A 20,422-nucleotide genomic window follows, 5' to 3' on the forward strand; every position below is an offset into this window, starting at 1 on the left:
TGTGTAGACTTAATATTATATAGTCTTCAATCTATACTTGAATTGTAATACCACCTCTCGTATACTTTGAATACAACCGATTTTAAATCTTAAGTAATCTGTGTACTAAGTGGCCCAGCTTAGGAAAAATGTACATAGTGATTCCTAGTTACAATTCCTGGAACAAATTTAAAACTTTAAAATTTTTCAGATAGTGAAATCCTCGCATGAAAATGGGATACACGAAAAAGTACTTTTATCGGAGGTCATGACTCAAGGAATGGCCCAAGTCACTGGTCATCTGCAAATGGGTACATACTTCTGTATCTAGGTAAGCAAATTATGTATCATGATATGGCCAAAATGATTATTACAAGCTGGAAAAGATTTCTGTGACGCCCCCGAAAGAGCAGAATTGGCTATGGTATAGCTAGGGCGTCGAGCATTCAAAGTACCCAAGTACCTATTACCTATTTCGGTACTTAAATGAGGGAAATGCTTATCGAGCTGAGTTAGAAAGGGACACAGAATGACACTAAGGTACTTCTCCTGGAACGAATTAACCGGGAATTATTATAATTTTTGGACGGCGATACCACGGAGTTTCCCCACAACTAGGAGCTCGAAAAAGTGTATCAGGCGGAGGTCGTGACTCGAGTAATGACCCAAGTCACGGGTCGCCTGCAAATAGGTACATGCTCATTTATCTAGGTAAGAAAATGGTGTAACATGATATAATAATAGGGACTATTGAAGGTTGGAAAATATTTCCGTGGCACCCGCGAAAGAGGGGAACTCTAGTACAGCTGAGCCTGGAGCAATCAAAGTACCCAAGTACCTATTATTAATTTTGGTACTTAAATAAAGGCAATCAAGATAAGATAAAAAGAAATACACACGGAAACCTTGGTACTTCTCCTGGAACAGATTAACATGGAATCTTTATAATTGTTGTATGGTGATACCCCAAAACTAGGTGCTCGGAAAAGTGTATCATGCGGAGGTCGTGACTCGAGTAGTGACCCGAGTCACGGGTCGTCTGCAAATAGGTAAATACTCTAGCAAAGCAAATGATATAACATGATATAGGAATAGGGACTACTGAAGGTTGAAAAATATTTCCGTGACTACCTCGAAAGAGGGGAATTCTAGTAAAGCTGAGCCTGGAGCAATCAAAGTACCCAAGTACCTATTTCGAATTGTGTTACTTAAGTAAGGGTAATCAAGATAAGATAAAAGGGGTAAAACGTGATACCTAGGTACTTATCCAGGTACAAATAAACCACGAATCACTATAATTTTTGGATGGTGATTCCCCGGACTTTCCCCGCAACCAGGGGCTCGGAAAAGTGTACCAGGCGGAGGTCGTGACTCGAGTAGTGACCCGAGTCACGGCTCGTCTGCAACATGTTGCACAACATCCTCGACTCGTGCGGCACGGAGTGGAAATGTGAAAATGTGGTGGACAAGGTGGCGTCCAAGGTGGTGTGCGAGCGGTGGTGGGTCCGGTGGTTGCTGGCGCTGGTGAGCGCAACATTTTCGACTGCGTTGCGTTTGTTACCACGAAAGACTTAAATGCCGAACGAGTTCTTCAGATTCAGTTTCAGTTGGTTCAGTCAGTTGTTTACAATTTGTCGTTGAGGGTGGATTACTTCGTCGCGAGTTTCGTTCGTGCATGATGCGGTTGTGGATGTGGTTGATTGTATACATACATACTATGCACAAATCCAGTTCTCATTTTGTTATTTTACAAATTCTCAGCGAGCGCATGAACTGGCAGCCTATAGCGAGCAGCTAATCACAATATTTACGCCAGATTCGTGGACTTGAAAGGAAACTGAGCCAACCAATCGATTTTTTAGTGTTATCGAAAAACATTTTTCACTCCTCGCATCCGCATCGCATCCCACGTCCCACACACCACATCCCGAGCCCGAGCCCCGAGCCCCGAGCCCCGAGCCCGGAGCCCCGAATCCCGACCACGTCCATCAGCTGGGGGAAGGGACACCAGTAACCAGTAACCAGTACCAGTAGCAATACGAGATAGTGAGATGGCTTGCTTCAGGAAGAGGCACTTTCTACTGTGGCTCCTGCGCGCCCTGTGTGTGCTGCACACGGCTCCGCGACGGGCACATGCCACCGCTGGACTGCAGGGAGTGCCGACCTGGATATACCTCGGCCTCAAGTCGCCCTTCATCGAGTTCGGCAGCCAGGAGGAGCAGCTGGCCAACTCGAGCATTCCGCTCAACATGACCAAGGACGAGCAGGCCAACATGCACCAGGAGGGCCTGCGCAAGCTGGGCACGTTCATCAAGCCCGTGGACCTGCGGGACTCGGAGACTGGCTTCGTCAAGGCCGATCTCACCAAGCGACTGTTCGATTCGCCCAACATCACCTCGCGCCCCGTTCACCCCATCCAGGAGGAGATGGACCAGAAGCAGATCATCCTGCTCGACGAGGACACCGACGAGAACGGCCTGCCCGCCAGTCTGACCGACGAGGACCGCAAGTTCATAGTGCCCATGGCCCTGAAGAATATATCGCCCGATCCCCGTTGGGCGGTCACCACACCAGGGCCCGCCTCCGCCCTCCAAACGGGCGGCAAGGCCACAACGACCGTTCTGCCTTCGCCAATGGCGCAGGTGGAGGGCGACCCCACGTCCAACATTGACGACCTGAAGAAGCACATACTGTTTCTGCACAACATGACCAAGACCAACTCGAACTTCGAGTCGAAGTTTGTCAAATTTCCCAGCCTGCAGAAGGACAAGGCCAAGACGTCGGCCGGAGGAGCGCCCACGGGCGTGAAGCGTCCGCAGCGGCCGATTCATCAGTACTCCGCGCCCATAGCCCCGCCAACTCCCAAGGTGCCAGAGGGAGCATACAGCCCCGGAGAGCAGCCCATTGGTGGCTACTATCAGAACGAGGAGTTGGCCAATAATCAATCCTTTCCCAAGCCAACAGATAATGCCTCCAATGGCGCTGTCGCCAGCAATGAAGGCCAGAAGACTCCCAGCGAGCCGCAGGTGATCCTGCTCAACGAATCGCTGGCCACAACGGTGCCGGAGGCCTCTCTAGAGTCCATCAACCCGGCGATAAACGTCCCGAAGGCGGGACCGCCCTTACGCACAACAAAGCGTCCACCTTGCCTGCGCAATCCCGAGTCCCCGAAGTGCATACGCCAACGGAGGCGGGAGGAGCAGCAGCGGCAGCGGGAACGGGACGAGTGGTTCCGGGGTCAGTCGCAGTACATGCAGCCCCGGTTCGAGCCCATCATTCAGACCATTAATAATACCAAGAGGTTTGCCGTATCCATTGAGATTCCAGACTCTTTTAAGGTATCCTCGGAGGGATCGGACGGCGGCGAGCTGCTCTCGCGCGTTGCCCGCTCGCAGCCCAGCAGTAGGAAAATAATGCCAGACTACATTAAGGTATCTATGGAAAACACATCCGTCACGGATTACTTTAAGCACGACGTGGTGATGGCCTCGGCGGATGTCGCCAGCGAAAGGGATTTCCTTATCAAAAACATGGAGGAGCACGGAGCTGCCTCCACGAACGAGCACAATGACACGGCCCCAGCTGCCGACGCATACTCGGAGACAATCGATCTTAATCCCAATAACTGCTACAGCGCTATAGGCCTGAGCAACAGCCAAAAGAAGCAGTGTGTGAAGCACACCAGCGTAATGCCGGCCATCAGTCGCGGTGCCCGCGCGGCCATCCAAGAGTGCCAGTTTCAGTTCAAGAACCGCCGCTGGAACTGCAGCACAACGAACGACGAAACTGTGTTTGGTCCGATGACCAGCCTGGCCGCTCCCGAGATGGCCTTCATCCACGCCCTGGCGGCGGCGACGGTGACCAGCTTTATAGCCCGAGCCTGCCGGGATGGGCAGCTGGCCTCCTGCAGCTGCTCCCGAGGCACGCGGCCCAAGCAGCTCCACGACGACTGGAAGTGGGGCGGGTGCGGCGACAACCTGGAGTTCGCCTACAAGTTCGCCACCGACTTCATTGACTCGCGGGAGAAGGAGACCAACCGAGAGACCCGCGGGGTCAAGAGAAAACGCGACGAGATTGGCAAGAATCGCATGCACTCTGATGACACAAACGCCTTCAATGCGGGCATTAAGAGAAATAGAAATGCGGAGGCCAAGAATGACACTACATTAATGGTAAGAAACGTTAGGAAAAGCACTGAGGCTGAAAGCAGTCACCTACTCAATGAGAATTTCGACCAGCACTTGTTGGAACTGGAGCAGCGCATCACGAAGGAGATACTGACGTCCAAGATAGACGAGGAGGAGATGATCAAGTTGCAGGAGAAGATCAAGCAGGAAATAGTGAACACCAAGTTCAAGGCGGAGCAGCCGCGCAAAAAGAAGCGGAAAAATCAACGGGCCGCCGCGGATGCGCCTGCCTTTCCGAGGAACGGCATCAAGGACAACTACAAGGACGGCATCCTGCCCCGCAGCTCGGCGACCGCCAAGGCAAGAAGCCTGATGAACTTGCACAACAACGAGGCCGGACGTCGGGCGGTCATCAAGAAGGCGCGCATCACCTGCAAGTGCCACGGCGTCTCGGGCTCCTGCAGCCTGATCACCTGCTGGCAGCAACTGTCCTCGATCCGGGAGATCGGCGACTATCTGCGCGAGAAGTACGAGGGAGCCACGAAGGTGAAGATCAACAAGCGCGGACGACTCCAGATAAAGGATTTGCAGTTCAAGGTACCGACCGCTCACGATCTGATTTACCTAGACGAGAGCCCCGACTGGTGTCGCAACAGCCACATGCTGCACTGGCCAGGTACACACGGACGTGTGTGTCACAAAAACTCCTCGGGATTGGAAAGCTGTGCCATACTGTGCTGCGGGCGGGGCTATAATACGAAGAATATTATAGTGAACGAACGCTGCAACTGCAAATTTCACTGGTGTTGCCAGGTTAAATGTGAGGTTTGTACAAAGGTACTCGAGGAACACACATGTAAATAGATCTAGGGTTTGGGCGCTCTGGACGCGTTGAAATTCAAATGTCTTAATGTTTGTGACTAAGCCATGAAGAAATAATCGTATTTAAACAAATAATTATTTATTGAAATTACATTTAAATTAATGATTCTATTTAAAAATTTTTACTATTTTACCGGCTTTTAAGCACTACCAAACTAAATTGTCGAATAACTTTAAAAGCCCTTTTAGATTGCAAAACATATTGCTTCTTAAAACGCTAAGAAAAGAAACTGCTAAACAAAACCACCTTACTTATGTATAGCTTTTAGAAATCATTAGTTCTAAGTATAATTCTGGTAGGGTTGGCCTTCTTAAAAACAAAAAGAAAATAGTGAAGGTTTCAACACAATTTTAAAGAACTGTTGTATTTTTTTTAATTAAGATAATATTACTGATATATAATATTAAATATATTACTGAATGGAATAAGTCATAAGGCGAGCTTTTCTTTTCTTAAGCTTCAGGGGATAACTGGAGAAAAATCAAGGCAGTAACGAAGCAGCTAGTAGCAGTAGTATTTCAACATAATAGTACGTTTTTATAATTTCTCTAGCTTGAGTAGTTTACAGACCTTGACATTAGTTGAAATATGAGCTAATAAAATATGTAGTTATCTAAAGGAACTCCTTTTCAAATGATATTCAGAAAAGAGGCAAATAATTTGAGGTCTCTGAACACCTTGAACACCAATATTCAATCGCTTCCTTGACAACTTTCTACATATGTTACGTTAGGTAAGTAATTCGAGTAAATCGTTATAGTGGTTATTTATACATCTTATTTGCGGGCATCGTTAGTGAGTTATTGTTTATGAGAAACAGTGAGCAATTTGTGCCTTATCCGCTTACTTGTTGGCTAGCTAACTTGGCCCCACCATTACCAAAGACCAGGGGCAATCCATTTAGAGTGAGGCTCCCTTGAATCTTCTCCATCCTCACGGGGTACTTTATTTTGACCTCCGGCAGTAGTTCACTCTGCTCACTTAGGTTCTCCAGGTGGGCAGAGTTCACCGTGTACATGCCGCAGACGATGGCCTCCTTGCAGAGCTTCTCCAGACGCGCCTGCCACTCGCTACAGTACTGGATCATGGACAAATGCTCGGTTCTCTTGTGGAAGTCCAGCCAGTAGAATTCGCCGAGTGTGTCGAGGGCAACCAGTTGCACGTCGGGATCATCGACGACCGCGTAGCGGGCGTCGATCAGGGCAGTGGCAACGTCTTCGGTGGAGAAACAGTTGAGGAATCGCACCCGACCCATGCATTCGGCGGCAATCCTCGCCAGCTCCGCCTCCGGCAGGGATTCGCCTGCTTCCGTTCTTTCGAAAAACGCCTGCAGCTCCGTTTTGATGCACTTCGTGAGGGACTCCCGGTTGATCTTGTGGCTCAGGTTGATCAGGAGGACGCCCCACTGGCGGCCACCGAATTCGTAGGGCGCCAAGCAGTGGGCCATCAGCTGCTGGAGCACCAGGCTCTTGCCGCTGTTCCCCGGCCCGGAGATCTCCACCAGGGTCTCATCCTCGAAGCCGCACAGGCCAAACACGGCTGAGTGCAATTGGCGCGACTCCATGGCTAATAATCAAATGTACATACAAAAGTCGAACTTGAATTGCGCCCAGAAATATACAATGGATATATCGACTGTCGCAGTTATCGATAGCACCAACGCAGTGCAGTTGCGCAGCGAAACGAAACTGAAACGGAAAGCACTTCGAATCTCAGTGAAATAAAGCAATAGTTTTCTGAAATCAGCAAGCTTTTGGATTTACTTGACAGTAATCCCTATAATAAAAAACGTACATTCATACATACATACGTTATTTTTCACGATAACCACCCCCGGTTATCGCCGTGCTGCCTATCGCCTTCTGTGCCTATTTCTGGGCTAACGCCTGCGCGAAAAGCCCAAACGCGTTTTTACCAGTTGAACATCGTTTCTACCATTTTTGTTTACGTTTGCACCGCGAATATTCGTGCACCTGCACTCGCAATTCGTTCTGTGCCAGCGGCGCTCTCTCGCCGGCAAGTTGCTCCACTCGACGACCAAGAGGCCGCGCCACCGGACGAGGCGGTGGACTCCAGTTTGCGCTCGGCAGGCATTCAACCCAGCTCTGTCATTATCATCGGCGGGCGCCTTTGATCATCGGCATCGGCATCGGCATCTCCGAACCGAAAGTGGTTCTTTTGTTCTGCTTTCTGGCCACCTTTCCCCGCTCCCGCTGCCCGCTGCCGGTGCCTGCTCGTCTTCTTCTTCTTCTGGCCACCTAGACACGTCAACAGATTTGGAGTCGGTTAACTGGCGCTGGGGCTTTCGTGATGCGCGTGAGCACCATCCGCAGCGGTCGGATCTGCCGGCTGGCGCTGTGCCTCCTGGTGCTGCTGCCACTGCTGTACCTGCTGGCCAACTGGAGCGATCACCACAAGCGCGTCCAGGAGGCGTACCACACGCGCTTCGGCGGCCCAAAGTTCGCCCACCAGCGCCTGGAGGGACGGCCCAGGGAGGTGCCCAAGCTGGTCGAGGGTAAGTGGGACCGGAATTGAGGATTAGAGATTCCGGGTCAAATATGCAAATATCTGACAAATGTGCACTATGCTACGCATTAACACTTAAGATGCTGGAGCGGGATAAGGAGTAATTCAGTCATTTCCATATTAAAAAAGTATATCAATCAAAACCATGAACCATAACAAAACTATAATCAGTCTTTATGCCAACACTAAGAACAGGATGCCCTGAAACAGCAGCTTTCCGCAACACTGTACTAACCATTAACACTCGCATGCTTGTTTTTTAAGCTTAAAGCCCACTTTAAATACCGAAGAAGGAGCAGGATGAGTTGCTCCATGATCTATGATAGTAATACCCTACCATATAGATACATCAACTTGGCATTTTAGAACCTAACCCAAGCTGGTGAAGCGTAAATTGGAACAGACAAGGAATTGAATACCAGCATATCCTTTCCAGCTGATGTAGTTGAATTATTCACATATAACATTCGAAACCAGCTCTTAAAAGCTGACCTAGATCCTTAAATGTAAAAAAAGCGGCGTAAATGAGGGCAAAGGACAAGTATACCTTCTGTACCCCCAGTACAGTCAATTTCAGAGCTCACAGACAACCAATCGAAAGCATTTCCAAATTCTATTATACATTCTCCAAAACCGGCTTTGTAATAGCCCTATTAATTCCAGAAAGAGTGAGAAGAGAACCTCAGAAAACATTCGTTCTTAGACTAAATTGCTTACTTACTACCCAACCATCCGAAAGGTATACAAATATTGGCTAAATGCTTTACTGCTTTATGTCTTTAAAAGCGTGCTATGTTTAGATTAACAAATTTTATAGAACCTTCTGGATAATTTAGAAAACAGCCACTAAACTGACTTTAACTAACCCAGAAAAGTACAGACCAAAAAACACATATCTCCTCCAATTGATAAGTCTAAAATTGGACTCTGCACCTCCAGCAAGAAAATACAATGGTAGCTAGCCAATATTTATACAATTGCTGTAGACCTGCACAAGCATTTGCATTTGCCACTTTACTTACCTTCCATTGTCGCACATTTCAGGCCTGGGCAACTTTGAGCCAAAAGATGTGAAGCCACGTAGCGGACCCGGCGAGAATGGAGAGGCCCACAGTCTGTCGCCCGACAAGAAGCACATGGCGGACGCCTCCGAGATGGAGTACGGCATGAACATCGCCTGCTCCGATGATATATCGATGCACCGATCGGTGCGGGACACGCGACTGGAGGAGTGCCGGCACTGGGACTACCCCTTCGACCTGCCCAGCACCAGCGTTATCATTGTCTTCCACAACGAGGGCTTCTCGGTGCTGATGCGAACCGTCCACTCGGTCATCGACCGCTCTCCCGCTCACATGCTGCACGAGATCATCCTCGTGGACGACTTCTCCGACAAGGAGAACCTGCGCAGCCAGCTGGACGAGTATGTGCTGCAGTTCAAGGGACTGGTTAAGGTGATCAGGAACAAGGAGCGCGAGGGCCTCATCAGGACGCGATCCAGGGGAGCCATGGAGGCGACAGGTGCGTACTTATGGGTTGATTAACATTTTCTTACATACTTTTAAATGCATATCACACATTAGTCACAGAGAAAAAGAACGTGCCACAATGAAACTTGATATCTTAAGATATTTTTTATCAAATGTTGAACGTTAGGTATTTGGAATTTCCATTGATGAAACTCCACGTCTTGCTAGACCAATGCGATAATCATATAAGCGTAAAGGTGAAAAATAGTGTCTTTAAAAAGTTATCAAACTACGTACGTTTGTTCTTTGGAATTTATATTAATGAATCACCACATTTGGGGAGATAAAATAATACTTTTCATAGTTATCAGAATTTCAGCATTTTCTGACCAATTAAGCGCTGAAATCTGGCAAAATTTCTTAGAATACATTATTATTATTATACGTTGCTAAATGAGTCCGCGTAATGCCTTAGATGCTTTAGAAGTCCCTAATGCAATGCAAGCTTTTATAAAATTGAGGTTTATTCATTTAAGAAGTGATAATATTTAACGAAAACATAATCACTGTTGGAAGTATCTTAAGTAGTCGTCGGATTATATGCGAAATTCCTTTAAAACCTCCGTGATCCCTACACTCGCCATCATATTTGGATTTCAGAGAAAGCTGGATGCGTAAAATGAATTTCACATATAATCCGAAGTCCGCTAATTACTATAGAGACAATAACTAAAACCTCTTATCTCCCGCAGGTGAGGTGATCGTCTTCCTGGACGCCCACTGCGAAGTGAACACCAACTGGCTGCCGCCGTTGCTGGCCCCCATCTACCGGGACCGCACTGTGATGACAGTGCCCATCATCGATGGCATCGACCACAAGAACTTTGAGTATCGCCCGGTTTATGGGACGGACAACCACTTCCGCGGCATCTTCGAGTGGGGCATGCTGTACAAGGAGAACGAGGTGCCGCGCCGCGAACAGCGCCGCCGTCCGCACAACTCGGAGCCCTACCGCAGTCCCACTCACGCCGGCGGTCTGTTCGCCATCAATAGGGAGTACTTCCTGGAGCTAGGAGCCTACGATCCCGGTCTACTGGTTTGGGGTGGCGAGAACTTTGAGTTGAGCTTCAAGATCTGGCAGTGCGGCGGCAGCATCGAGTGGGTGCCCTGTTCCCGAGTGGGCCACGTCTATCGCGGCTTCATGCCCTACAACTTCGGCAAGCTAGCCAGCAAGAAGAAGGGCCCCCTGATCACGATCAACTACAAGCGCGTCATCGAGACGTGGTTCGATGACACGCACAAGGAGTACTTCTATACCCGCGAGCCACTCGCCCGCTATCTGGACATGGGCGACATCAGCGAGCAGCTGGCTCTGAAAAAGCGACTGAACTGCAAGAGCTTCCAGTGGTTCATGGACCACATCGCCTACGACGTGTATGACAAGTTCCCAGGACTGCCAGCCAACCTGCACTGGGGCGAGCTGCGCTCGGTGGCCTCCGACGGATGCCTGGACTCCATGGGTCACCAGCCGCCCGCCATCATGGGCCTCACATACTGCCACGGAGGAGGAAACAACCAACTGGTGAGGTTAAATGCCGCCGGACAACTGGGCGTGGGCGAGCGTTGCGTGGAGGCCGACCGGCAGGGCATCAAGCTGGCTGTGTGTCGCCTGGGGACAGTCGATGGTCCTTGGCAGTACAACGAGCACACGAAGCACCTCATGCACCGCGTCCACAAGAAGTGCATGGCCCTACACCCAGCCACCCAGCAATTGTCATTGGGCCACTGCGATGTCAACGATAGCTACCAGCAGTGGTGGTTCAAGGAGATACGCCCGCGCTGGTAAGTCCAGTGAGGAGGATCAGGATGAGTGGAGAAGCAGCAGGAGGATCGAGGGACGGATCACAAGGGTTTCAGCCGGGGCACGGGGGCGATATTTTAGACAAAAGCAATTTAGTGAAAATGAGAAATGGAATTGTTGTTGGTTTTGTAACGCAAACAAGTATATACAAACGAAAAAACATAAGAAATCATTCAGATGTACACATACACATAAGCATTTATGTAACGCACTGTACATATGCACTGTCGGCACATGGAAATCCCTGGGTAATGGGGTCCCAGCCAGGGCATAGAATGCTAGGTGGAAAATCTGCGACGATATTATTAAAGGAGCTCCGATTTTGTGAAACAATTTCGCCAAGACCTTTTTAGATTGTAAATCTCAAAACATGAATTATACTTATGTTATGCAAAATGCTTTTAAACTGTATTTGTAAGGCGCTCGAAAACTGGAGACGAATACGACAAGTTGTATCAATGTGCAATTCTTAATCTAAATTAATCTAAATGTTTGTTCTTGAGTAGTGCTCTGCACATGTTTTGTGCTTGCATTTGGAGAGATTTAATTGAAACAATACAATAAGCATATTTTAAATTTACAAAAAGGCACTTAGTGTAGGACAAAATCATCACAGTTTTATGGCCGAATCTCATACAATAGTTACTCAATAATTTATAGGAGCCCAATCTTGGGGATTTCCATGCCGGCCCTGTGTGTCTTTGCGAATGAGTGAGAGAACGCGATAGAGATAGGGCGGAAGCGAAATAGAGGGAGATAGCGTGAGAGCGGGGGCGACCAGTCGTGGGAGCATGGAGTGCAATAGAGGATCTAAGGAACGGGACGATATGGGCGCAGATTGTTTTGCTTTATGATTGCCAACACAAGTTAATGTACTAACCTTACTCTGTACTCCTGTAACTCCAACTAACCTAAGCTTAATTCTGATGCTGCCACATTCCAGTCTACTCTATCATAATCCAATCGAATCCGAACCGATCGAGCCTGCAGCGAAGCTCGGCTCTTTATTTTTACGTAACATTTTTTTTCGATTTCCGTAAAGCTCTCTGTACCATATAGTCGTAATCGTAATTGATCGTTGCATGTGCTGCGGGAGTTCGATTTTTGAAAACAATATTTTACATTCATGTGTAACCTTAGAGTTATGGATAAGTCTGAATAATAGAAATAAACACGTTTTCTAAACACTTTACCTTGTAATTTGGGCTTTTGATTGCTTAATCTTATGGAAAGTTCGAGGATCTGCGTAGGTCAGCATGTTAATGTTTGACTTTTTTCTGCGCGAAGACATTCGGTCAGCAGCCCAACCTGCCCGCATTGCCTTAGGAGTGCCGCTTCCGCTCGGAGATGTGTGTCCACATAAGGATGGCGCGTTCGCACACTCCCCAGTTAATGCCGGCCTCCATCGACGTTTTATCCTGGTCCTGCACATATGTCTTACCAAACCATATGTCTTAACACTACTCTACGGGTCTTTTGTGGATTTCGTGATGGCGAAACTTGTATTCTCGATATGTTTTTGTGGGGAATACAAAGGTATTACTGAAGTCGCCTGCGCTCTGACAAGACCTCGAAGTCCGCTGGTTCTCTTATTTCCGGTCTGAAAATTAATAAAACAATTTAATTGTTTTTAAATTTCTTTTAAATATGTTGCATTGTAAAATAAGATCCAAAGGCTCAAATTTAACTTTGACTAGTCAAAAACACTAAGTTTGATTTTTTTTAAACCCTTGCAGAGGGTATAATGATTTCAGTCAGAAGTTTGCTACGCAGTGAAGGAGACGTTTCCGACCCCATAAAGTATATATATTCTTGATCAGCGTCACAAGACGAGTCGATCTAGCCATGTCCGTCCGTCCGTCCGCCTGTCCGTCCGTTTCTACGCAAACTAGTCTCTCAGTTTTAAAGCTATAGGGCTGAAACTTTCCCAAAAGTCTTCTTTCTGTTGCAGGTAGTATATAAGTCGGAACCAGCCGGATCGGACAACTATATCTTATATCACCCATAGGAAATATCGGAGAAAAAAATGAAAAAATCTTTGGTGTTTTTTAACATATACCTTTCTGAGCTTGGATATAACATTTTTAATTTAGTTCCGAAATTTCGAATTAAATTTTATCAAAATCGGAAAAAATGGGAAACGAAGATATATAAGCAGCAAAGCAATATTTTAGGGCGCCACCTACCGGCTATTTCAGTAGACATTTCAGACATTTTTTAGGTCAGTCGATAGGTATTGAGGCAAACACAATTTATATTTTCGCGGATAGTGGGCGTTAGAGTGGGCGTGGCAACAAACTTGCGCTGCGCAGGAAGCTCAAGAATCTGCATGCCAAGTTTGGCAAAAAGCTTCTTCAAACAAAAGTAATGATAACTGAAAAAAGATTTTAAACAACATTTTTCTTATATTTTCTTATGATTTTTTAAAATGTTTAGGAATATGCATTTGACCCATATTTGTCCCTTTTTCATATAAATTTTTCCGACATTGTCACCTTTAAAAAATAATGAAAACTACAGAGAAAGTGATTGTTGAAAAATTGTTCTCTCAGTTACTATTATTTTTGTTTAGAGAAACTTTTTGAATCAATAAATTTATGTTTTCAAGACAAGAAAAAAATTCAAAAAGTAGACTTTTACTAAAATTAGTCCTTTTCAAGAAATATTGCATTGTATCATTCAAACAGCATTCAAATTACCTTTTCATTGACGCCAAAAGGTAACTATGCTTAACTTTTGTTTCGTCAAAATACTTATGCCGACTAGTATATATTACACAGTAAGTGCGCTTCGAAAGTCACAGAAATATTAGTGGAAACTTGCTGCCGTTTCCATCAGCCTTTGACTTCAGAACATCTGGGTACATTTCGAGATGATTTTTGTAGCATTCTTATAAACAACTAAACCTGAATACTAGCTTATAATTTTTTGGCCGAATCTTAAAAAGTTCCGTCCAAATTACTGATCAGCTTACCCAGGTGAAAACAGTTGGGCAATCTTGCCCTTGGATTCCAGTAGTTCACAACGATTTCGGGTTTCACCGGCACACAACAACTCCTTCGAAAAAATTAAGTTGTGTATTTGGTGACTTTACACGAAAATTTATCGTAGACCTCGCGTGGAATAATGGACTTTCTATGTCGTTTGGGTGGCCTGACGGTGCAGATAGTCCGCGTGGCCAACGAGCCAATCACCGCCGCGCAGATTGTCCGCGTCATGGTTAAACTGCTGGGCATGCGCATTAAGAGGGTCGATGTCGATCCGATTTTGGGAGACGCCGTTGCTTATGGATTCCTCTGCAAGGACAACAACAAGTACTCGTATCCCAACGTTCGACTGCAGTGCTGCGACCCCTCGAGGCGGAGCTTGTTGAAAGAACTGGGGATCGACAAGATCGTGGCTGAACCAGAGCCCGCGCGAAGCAGCCGGAAGAGGATAAAGGAAGTCTCCGCCCCTGAGGGTAGCGCCCATCATGGGGCTCGTCCTCAGGATCGAAGACGCAAAAGGATGAGTTCGAGTGCGGTGGAAGGGTGCATGGATGTGGAAACGAGAGACATCATCCTCCCACGAGTTGGGAACGACGCCCAAGGCGATGGATGTGGAGACCGGTGGGGAATTTCGACTTTCGGGGAAGATCGGCCTTATGAAACTAACTCTGTCACCCCTGTAGACCAATTGTAGCAATCCTTGACATTTGCATTTAGATGATGATTACATGTTGAAACTCCTCAAAAACTTGTACAAAGCCGATCCTAACATTTTAATGTGCTGTAAAAACATTTCACACTTGTATGTTCTGTGGCAAAAATACACTTCTCAGAGCGTAGAAATGTCTTATGTAATGGCTTCTTTTAATGTCCCATTGCAGGTGGTGAGGATGTCGCCTGCCGAGCAGCTTCGCTTGGTCGGGGGATCGGATGCCTACCAGTTGGCGGCGAGCACTGGAGGCGGAGGAGGCTCCTCCAGGGGCGGTGGATCCGGAGGCGATGCTGCGGGCGGCGGTGACGCCAAGCTGAACGACAAGTATGCGATGGCCTTGGCCCACTTCCTCGACTTTCAGTTTCTGTGCTTCTTTCTGCCCATGCTACAGGTGAGTGGAATTTTTGTTTCACAAGGTTTAGTATCAGGGAATCGAAAAGAACGTAGTGGTAAAAAAAAAACAATTTCGAACATTTTTACGCCTTTTCTATAGATTCTTTTTATACCCAACGCAGTGAAGGTGGCGTTTCCGACACCATTAAGTATATACATTATTGATCAGCGTCACTAGACTAGTCGATCATGCCATGTCCGTTTGTCCGTTCGTCTGTCCGTTTGTTTCTACGCAAACTAGTCTCTCAGTTGTAAAGCTATCGCGCTGAAACTTTCCCAAAAATCTTCTTTCTTCTGAAGGTAGTATATAAGTCGGAACCAGCCGGATCGGACAACTATATCTTATAGCGCTCATAGGAACTATCGGGGGAAAAAATTAAAAAAAATTATATCCTTGGTGTTTTTTAACATATAACCTACGCTTGGAAATAACATTTTTTAATTGGTTTTGAATTTCGAATTAAATTTTATCAAAATCGGATGACTATATCATATAGGGGGGTTTTTTGACATATTATCTTATAATATTGGGAATATAAATTTTTATATTTTTAAGAATTTCGAATTCAATTTAATAAAATTATTGATTATTTTTTATAACTGCAAGGGTATACAAACTAACTTAACTTCCTTTTGTTAATAATAATAAAAGAGCAGTGTAATATTTAAATGGTTTATTTTTTACTTTAATTTTAATCGTACAATAGCACAATAGTAATGGTACCCCAGTTTTCTAGAATGACAAGTGGATCCTAACTCAAGCAAGTGATTCATGGTATTGTTTAATCAAATCAACAATATCGATTGCAGCGACGGGGGGAAACGCTGATGATGGGCCGACTCGTCTCGAAGCTACTCGACGGCCCAGTTCCAGGGAAGTCCGCTGGCGATAAGGTTCCTGGAAGTTCGTTCCCATCGGAAGGGGGATTGTCCAACAGGGGGACGCTGGCAGGTATCAATCCTGCGCCCTGAGATTGCGCCAAGAGTTAGTGGCCTAATCAACAGCCGGCCAAAATAGAATGTTTGTTTACTGCTGGATAGGCCGTGCTCCCAAAATAAGAGCCGCCGTGTTATCTGCCGCCTGCTGGCACATCGTCACAGCTGCCGGGAGGCGGACAGGGGATGATTGGATCCGGGCGCAATAACACCCAAATTGTTCAATTTAATTGAGTGAAGTGGGCATGCTTCTTATCGCTGTTATTATTGTTACTCTTCCGTGGCGCAGTTACACCGTGGGGAAGACCTAGAAAGAAGTCGCGATGTAATGACACTTCTTTGGACCCAGACTCCCGCAGGCCACTGAGTCCTACTCAGCAGCTTTTTGGCTATATTTAAAAGAAATGGGTACCTTTGAAGCCCGGGTAGGGTAGTCCCTCTTTCGGTGCTCCCCTTTCCGGTTCTGGATTAGACGTTGTCACTTGGCACTCGAAATTGGCAATGGGCCTGATAAGAGGGGAAGCAATGTGATTCAAAGCAAACGGAGACTTCCCCCGACTGGTATAAATAGGTGGTTTCTAGACCTTGGCCATCATTCCGCGACTTCTACGCGCCGTGACGGGAAACCAATAGCCTACTCTTCCGCAATCGACTTCCGACTCCCAGCAAGATGTCCAAGTACAGCCTGGTCCTATTGTCCGCCCTGCTGGGCTGCCTTGTGGCCGGCGGATCGGCTGGAGCAATAGGCGTGGATCGCAACGAGGTCCGAGTGGTGAGGGATATCCACATCTTTGCCGCCCAGCACCCGGGCCTGAGGATCCAGCCACTGGAAAAGCAGATCGTGCCCGGAAAGGCCCGTGCCGGATCTCTAAGCGTGCGCTACAACCTGGGCTCCCGCATTTCCAGTGAGTCCCCCAAAGCACACACTTCGCCTAGACACCGGTCACTAACTTTCCTGTCTGGCATACTTTCAGGCGATACTCTCGTGTTCCAGACGGCCGACACCTTCGAGTTCCCACGGGCGCAGGACATTAGCGTGCAGCTGAAGTACCCCGAGAAGGACGGCGACTCGGGCGCCGCCTTGTCCTACGTGGAGCTGGTCTGCACCCAGGACGACTACGACGGCACCGCCTACGTGGTGGCCGGCGGCATTGGGCAGCGCTTCATCTCCATTGTGCTGGAGGCCAAGAACACCAAAAACTTCTCCTACCAGGCCCTGTACTACGGCCAGTGGATCTAGGCGTTAGCAACCTCCCCCCTTAGGTTATATTTTACTTAAATGAGTGTCATTTGACTCCGATTTCAAATATAAGTGACGGGCAAACGAATTCTGAGTTTACCCCGCTATAAGTAAAGCTATTGGTTTTCTTTGGGCTAGAATCAGGAAGTATAGGGTTCATTAAAAAAAATAAAACCAGTTCTTTACTCAAGTAATCTTATTTTTTGGGTATGTAATCAGACTAGGAATTATGGTACAAAGCCTTGATCTTAAACGCTTAAACTTTGATGCTCAGAATGTTTTAACCACCTATTATACATTAGAATATATGTTTATAATAGAATTATGAAACAAACCTAAAAAAAGGTCAAATTGTTGATGCAAATATGTGTTTTGGGCACCTTTTTCGGAAGCTTTGCAATAGTATATCGAACATGTCAGACCTTAAACTTAACTCGCCACCAGAAATGGGCCTTAACTATTTTCACCCCTTTTTCGTGGGGCACCTTTCTCTACTTCTTTTTCCTCAGTGTAGAGTGGGATACCCCTACTGTAGAGCTGGAAATTAGTTGCTGATGGTGATCATATATCATCACTCCTGAGGCAATTCGCTAATCTTAAATAATTTCAAATGGTTTTCGCTGCTCACGCGCCTTCCACTCGAAACCGATGATAGCCGGTGCCATAAATCTGGGACAGCCACTCACCTGAATCTGATTTGGGTTCCGATTGAGACTCCGTCGTGGAAAGGGAAACCGAAATTGTAAATTCGGAACTCGGTTGGGAAAGAGTCCGACGCACTTGGATCGCTTCTAAAAATATGATTCCTCTGACGTCGTTGAACTTTCCACCTATCCAGTGGGATCTAGAAAGGAATTCCCGTTCTGCATGATTCACTTACTGAAATCTAACAATGGCTCGAGTCGCTCGAGTTGGGACTGGGAATAACCATCTAAGCATGCTCTTCGACTTATTCGGGAAGTTTCTCCTCGAGCTACTGACGAGCTAACTGGAGAACCAGCTGCGTCAGTGAGGGATCGATGCGATACCCCGGCCATGTTGCGTAGACGGGCAATTGACTTTGTAGATAGGGCTATTTGTTTATTAGATTGTTTGCCATTGTGCGCCAATATGCATACCAAGGCTGAGGTTGTCGTGGCGCGAATAAACAAACAAACACGCGCCGGCGGAAGCTCGGCCCCCAAGAGAAGCCCAGTCACCGTCGGGGGAGCTCTTCCCATGTGAGTCTATCGTCAGTGATCACTTGATGCATCCAACGTCACTTCTTAACAGGGAACTTCATTATAAAAGCCGTACAACCTGTATAATCAGGGATTTCAGGCGTGTGAACAACCCAATCCTATGGGTCATTTATTTACGGCGGCTGCATTCCGGAAAGCCACGCTGATTCGATTAGTGTAAGCTGGAGAGGCCTATTAATAGGAACTGATCACAGAATTATGGCCAATTGATCGCTGCGGCTTTGGGTGCGCCCGCCGAAATTGCCATGGCCAATTCCCGGGCTTATCGTTCAGTTGTCGAGCCGCCTTATCGAGGTAGTGACCGCCGATAAGGGAGCCCGTATAAAAGCCGGAGGCAGTCGCCAGCACCAGCCAAAATCCAAAAAGCGGTCGACTAGTGCATTAGAAGGAGCCAACCCCCGTTTCACACATTATTTTTTTTGGTGATCTATCTACCGAGTGATCCGAAAATGTTTCTCGTGGTCTGCCTGGTGCTGGGCATCACCGCATCGGTGACCGGACAGCCGCACGCCCGTGCCAGCGATCTCTACTACACGGACATCACGCCCGTGACCGATGACACGCGGTACACCACCCTCAATCCGGACATCACGCTCACCGAGATGAACAAGGTGAAGCACACCAAGGGCAACATCGTCTTCACCTCGGGGGAGCGGACGTCGGGCGACCGACTCATCGTGAACCACTACGACGACGAGAGCTTCCCCACTCCCAAGGACATCGAGGTGCTGATGAGCTACCCGGCCGGAGCCAGCACCGGAGTCACGCTCACCTGCATCGAGGTCTATGTGGACCAGTCGGCGGACGACGCCGGCGGCTACCTGAGCAAGGGTGGCATCGGCCAGACCAACGTGGAGATCCTGCTCACCTCCAACACGACCCGCAGCTTCGTCTACGAGACGTTCATCTACGGCTACTAGACCAGCCAGCCCCTCCAGCTCCCCCCAGAACTTTCAGCTACAATAAAAGATTCGCTTGGAACCCAACTGTGATCATGAACTCAAGACCCTACCCCTGCCCCTGCCCCTGCCCCTCCCGCCGAGAGTATTATTAGTCTTAGACCTACATTAAAGAAGGAAATCCACACACACTCCTGTGCACATCCACCCAAACTGTTTTTTTCTCATCCAACTTGAAAAATAAAGTGCTCCTCGTGGTTGGTGCCCTATCGAAGCAATTCATTCCAGACGGTTCTTTGACCAATCCGCAAAGATTAACTCGGAAATCTTTGGACTATATACATTTTTTGCGTGCCGAAATAGAGGATTGTAAGTTATAATGCTTTACAAAAGAAGAAAACAACATTTCATATAAACTTACAGATTAATCTCGGTTATCCTCGGTTGTTTCTCAAAGGTTCCACAAAAAGTTAATATTACAAGAGAAGCAAAGATTACGGCATGCTGATCAGAAAGCGGAATATACTATATATAGATTAAACGAGCCTTTTTGTGCGTACTTTGTGGGAGGGTTCGCCACGATGTAAGCATTCCTTGTGGAAGATTGGATGGGTCTTTCAGAGGCATTAAACTTCGTATCGGAGATCTCTGCCCCAGCATGGAAAACTACCACGAGAGCTGGGTCTAGATAGCTCCTTTTCCAGGGTATTTACCTAATTAAGCAATTACCGTGGAATGTGGACGGTCCCCGAAAGATGGTTAGTTGGCTTAAAAAAAGGTGACCAGATATCACTCCTACGACATTTGGTGACCTGAACCACTCACCCCATCTTTACTATTTATTTATTTATTGCCCGATGGGGCAGTTTCCATGTGGTCCAAGCTTTAAAAACCGGTAAGGCGGACCTGCACCGCACGTGCTGGCCTTTATCAATGGGAGGCGTTAAGTCATTGGGCGAGATTGTTGACTGTTTGCCCCTCGGGGTTACGTAGTTCTTTAGGGTAGCAATTAGTTTAGTCACTGGATCTTAGGTAATACGTGCATGATCGACGGATGATGCTGCCCCGAGGGGCACCCCCTTTTCCCTCGGACTGAGCTTGCCCGGAGGAAGCACTTCTCCTCCCGGGCTTGTCCCATCCAGCCGACCAGTGAATCAGTTGTCGCATCA

At 47.3% G+C, this 20,422-nt stretch overlaps 6 protein-coding genes across 7 annotated transcripts; 5 read left to right on the plus strand and 1 right to left on the minus strand.

Moving 5' to 3' along the window:
• The first annotated feature begins 1,548 nt into the window (after positions 1 to 1,548).
• LOC108035801 (protein Wnt-5) lies at positions 1,549 to 5,424 on the plus strand. Its single transcript, XM_050890597.1, has 2 exons — positions 1,549 to 4,151; positions 4,218 to 5,424. The coding sequence occupies exons 1-2, from the start codon at positions 2,031 to 2,033 to the stop codon at positions 4,968 to 4,970; spliced, it is 2,874 nt and encodes a 957-aa protein (XP_050746554.1). The 5' UTR covers positions 1,549 to 2,030; the 3' UTR covers positions 4,971 to 5,424.
• Positions 5,051 to 6,631, minus strand: LOC108035790 (uncharacterized). Its single transcript, XM_017111528.3, has one exon. The coding sequence runs from the start codon at positions 6,551 to 6,553 to the stop codon at positions 5,825 to 5,827; it is 729 nt and encodes a 242-aa protein (XP_016967017.1). The 5' UTR covers positions 6,554 to 6,631; the 3' UTR covers positions 5,051 to 5,824.
• A 180-nt stretch (positions 6,632 to 6,811) lies between these two features.
• On the plus strand, positions 6,812 to 12,045 carry LOC108035789 (N-acetylgalactosaminyltransferase 7). Its single transcript, XM_017111527.3, has 3 exons — positions 6,812 to 7,504; positions 8,560 to 9,036; positions 9,737 to 12,045. The coding sequence occupies exons 1-3, from the start codon at positions 7,300 to 7,302 to the stop codon at positions 10,828 to 10,830; spliced, it is 1,776 nt and encodes a 591-aa protein (XP_016967016.1). The 5' UTR covers positions 6,812 to 7,299; the 3' UTR covers positions 10,831 to 12,045.
• A 2,515-nt stretch (positions 12,046 to 14,560) lies between these two features.
• On the plus strand, positions 14,561 to 15,830 carry LOC108035824 (uncharacterized). 2 transcript variants are annotated; one of them, XM_050890608.1, is made up of 2 exons: positions 14,561 to 14,935; positions 15,675 to 15,830. In XM_050890608.1, exons 1-2 carry the CDS (start codon positions 14,561 to 14,563, stop codon positions 15,828 to 15,830), a joined length of 531 nt encoding a protein of 176 aa, XP_050746565.1. The 2 variants fall into 2 exon arrangements, with proteins under 2 accessions (XP_050746565.1, XP_050746566.1); XM_050890609.1 differs by having other exon boundaries at positions 15,667 to 15,780.
• Positions 15,831 to 16,427: 597 nt separating this feature from the next.
• Positions 16,428 to 17,228, plus strand: LOC108035825 (uncharacterized). The gene is made up of 2 exons (XM_017111575.3): positions 16,428 to 16,778; positions 16,848 to 17,228. Exons 1-2 carry the CDS (start codon positions 16,544 to 16,546, stop codon positions 17,111 to 17,113), a joined length of 501 nt encoding a protein of 166 aa, XP_016967064.1. The 5' UTR covers positions 16,428 to 16,543; the 3' UTR covers positions 17,114 to 17,228.
• A 1,469-nt stretch (positions 17,229 to 18,697) lies between these two features.
• On the plus strand, positions 18,698 to 19,772 carry LOC108035757 (uncharacterized). Its single transcript, XM_017111456.3, has 2 exons — positions 18,698 to 19,622; positions 19,677 to 19,772. Exon 1 carries the CDS (start codon positions 18,804 to 18,806, stop codon positions 19,272 to 19,274), a length of 471 nt encoding a protein of 156 aa, XP_016966945.1. The 5' UTR covers positions 18,698 to 18,803; the 3' UTR covers positions 19,275 to 19,622; positions 19,677 to 19,772.
• The last annotated feature ends 650 nt before the right edge of the window (positions 19,773 to 20,422 follow it).

Source organism: Drosophila biarmipes, chromosome X (assembly GCF_025231255.1).
Source record: "Drosophila biarmipes strain raj3 chromosome X, RU_DBia_V1.1, whole genome shotgun sequence".
In the NCBI taxonomy this organism is placed as follows: Eukaryota; Metazoa; Arthropoda; class Insecta; order Diptera; family Drosophilidae; genus Drosophila; species Drosophila biarmipes.

Excerpts from the sequence above, each read along its gene's own strand:
- LOC108035801 (XM_050890597.1), top strand. The coding sequence starts at position 2,031 with ATGGCTTGCTTCAGGAAGAGGCACTTTCTACTGTGGCTCCTGCGCGCC. Across the intron at positions 4,152-4,217 it reads AGAATGACACTACATTAATG|CACTTGTTGGAACTGGAGCA; the intron begins GTAAGAAACGTT and ends AATTTCGACCAG.
- LOC108035790 (XM_017111528.3), bottom strand. The coding sequence starts at position 6,553 with ATGGAGTCGCGCCAATTGCACTCAGCCGTGTTTGGCCTGTGCGGCTTC.
- LOC108035789 (XM_017111527.3), top strand. The coding sequence starts at position 7,300 with ATGCGCGTGAGCACCATCCGCAGCGGTCGGATCTGCCGGCTGGCGCTG. Across the intron at positions 7,505-8,559 it reads GGTGCCCAAGCTGGTCGAGG|GCCTGGGCAACTTTGAGCCA; the intron begins GTAAGTGGGACC and ends CGCACATTTCAG. Across the intron at positions 9,037-9,736 it reads GGGAGCCATGGAGGCGACAG|GTGAGGTGATCGTCTTCCTG; the intron begins GTGCGTACTTAT and ends TATCTCCCGCAG.
- LOC108035824 (XM_050890608.1), top strand. The coding sequence starts at position 14,561 with ATGTTGAAACTCCTCAAAAACTTGTACAAAGCCGATCCTAACATTTTA. Across the intron at positions 14,936-15,674 it reads TCTTTCTGCCCATGCTACAG|AATGACAAGTGGATCCTAAC; the intron begins GTGAGTGGAATT and ends CCAGTTTTCTAG.
- LOC108035825 (XM_017111575.3), top strand. The coding sequence starts at position 16,544 with ATGTCCAAGTACAGCCTGGTCCTATTGTCCGCCCTGCTGGGCTGCCTT. Across the intron at positions 16,779-16,847 it reads CCTGGGCTCCCGCATTTCCA|GCGATACTCTCGTGTTCCAG; the intron begins GTGAGTCCCCCA and ends GCATACTTTCAG.
- LOC108035757 (XM_017111456.3), top strand. The coding sequence starts at position 18,804 with ATGTTTCTCGTGGTCTGCCTGGTGCTGGGCATCACCGCATCGGTGACC.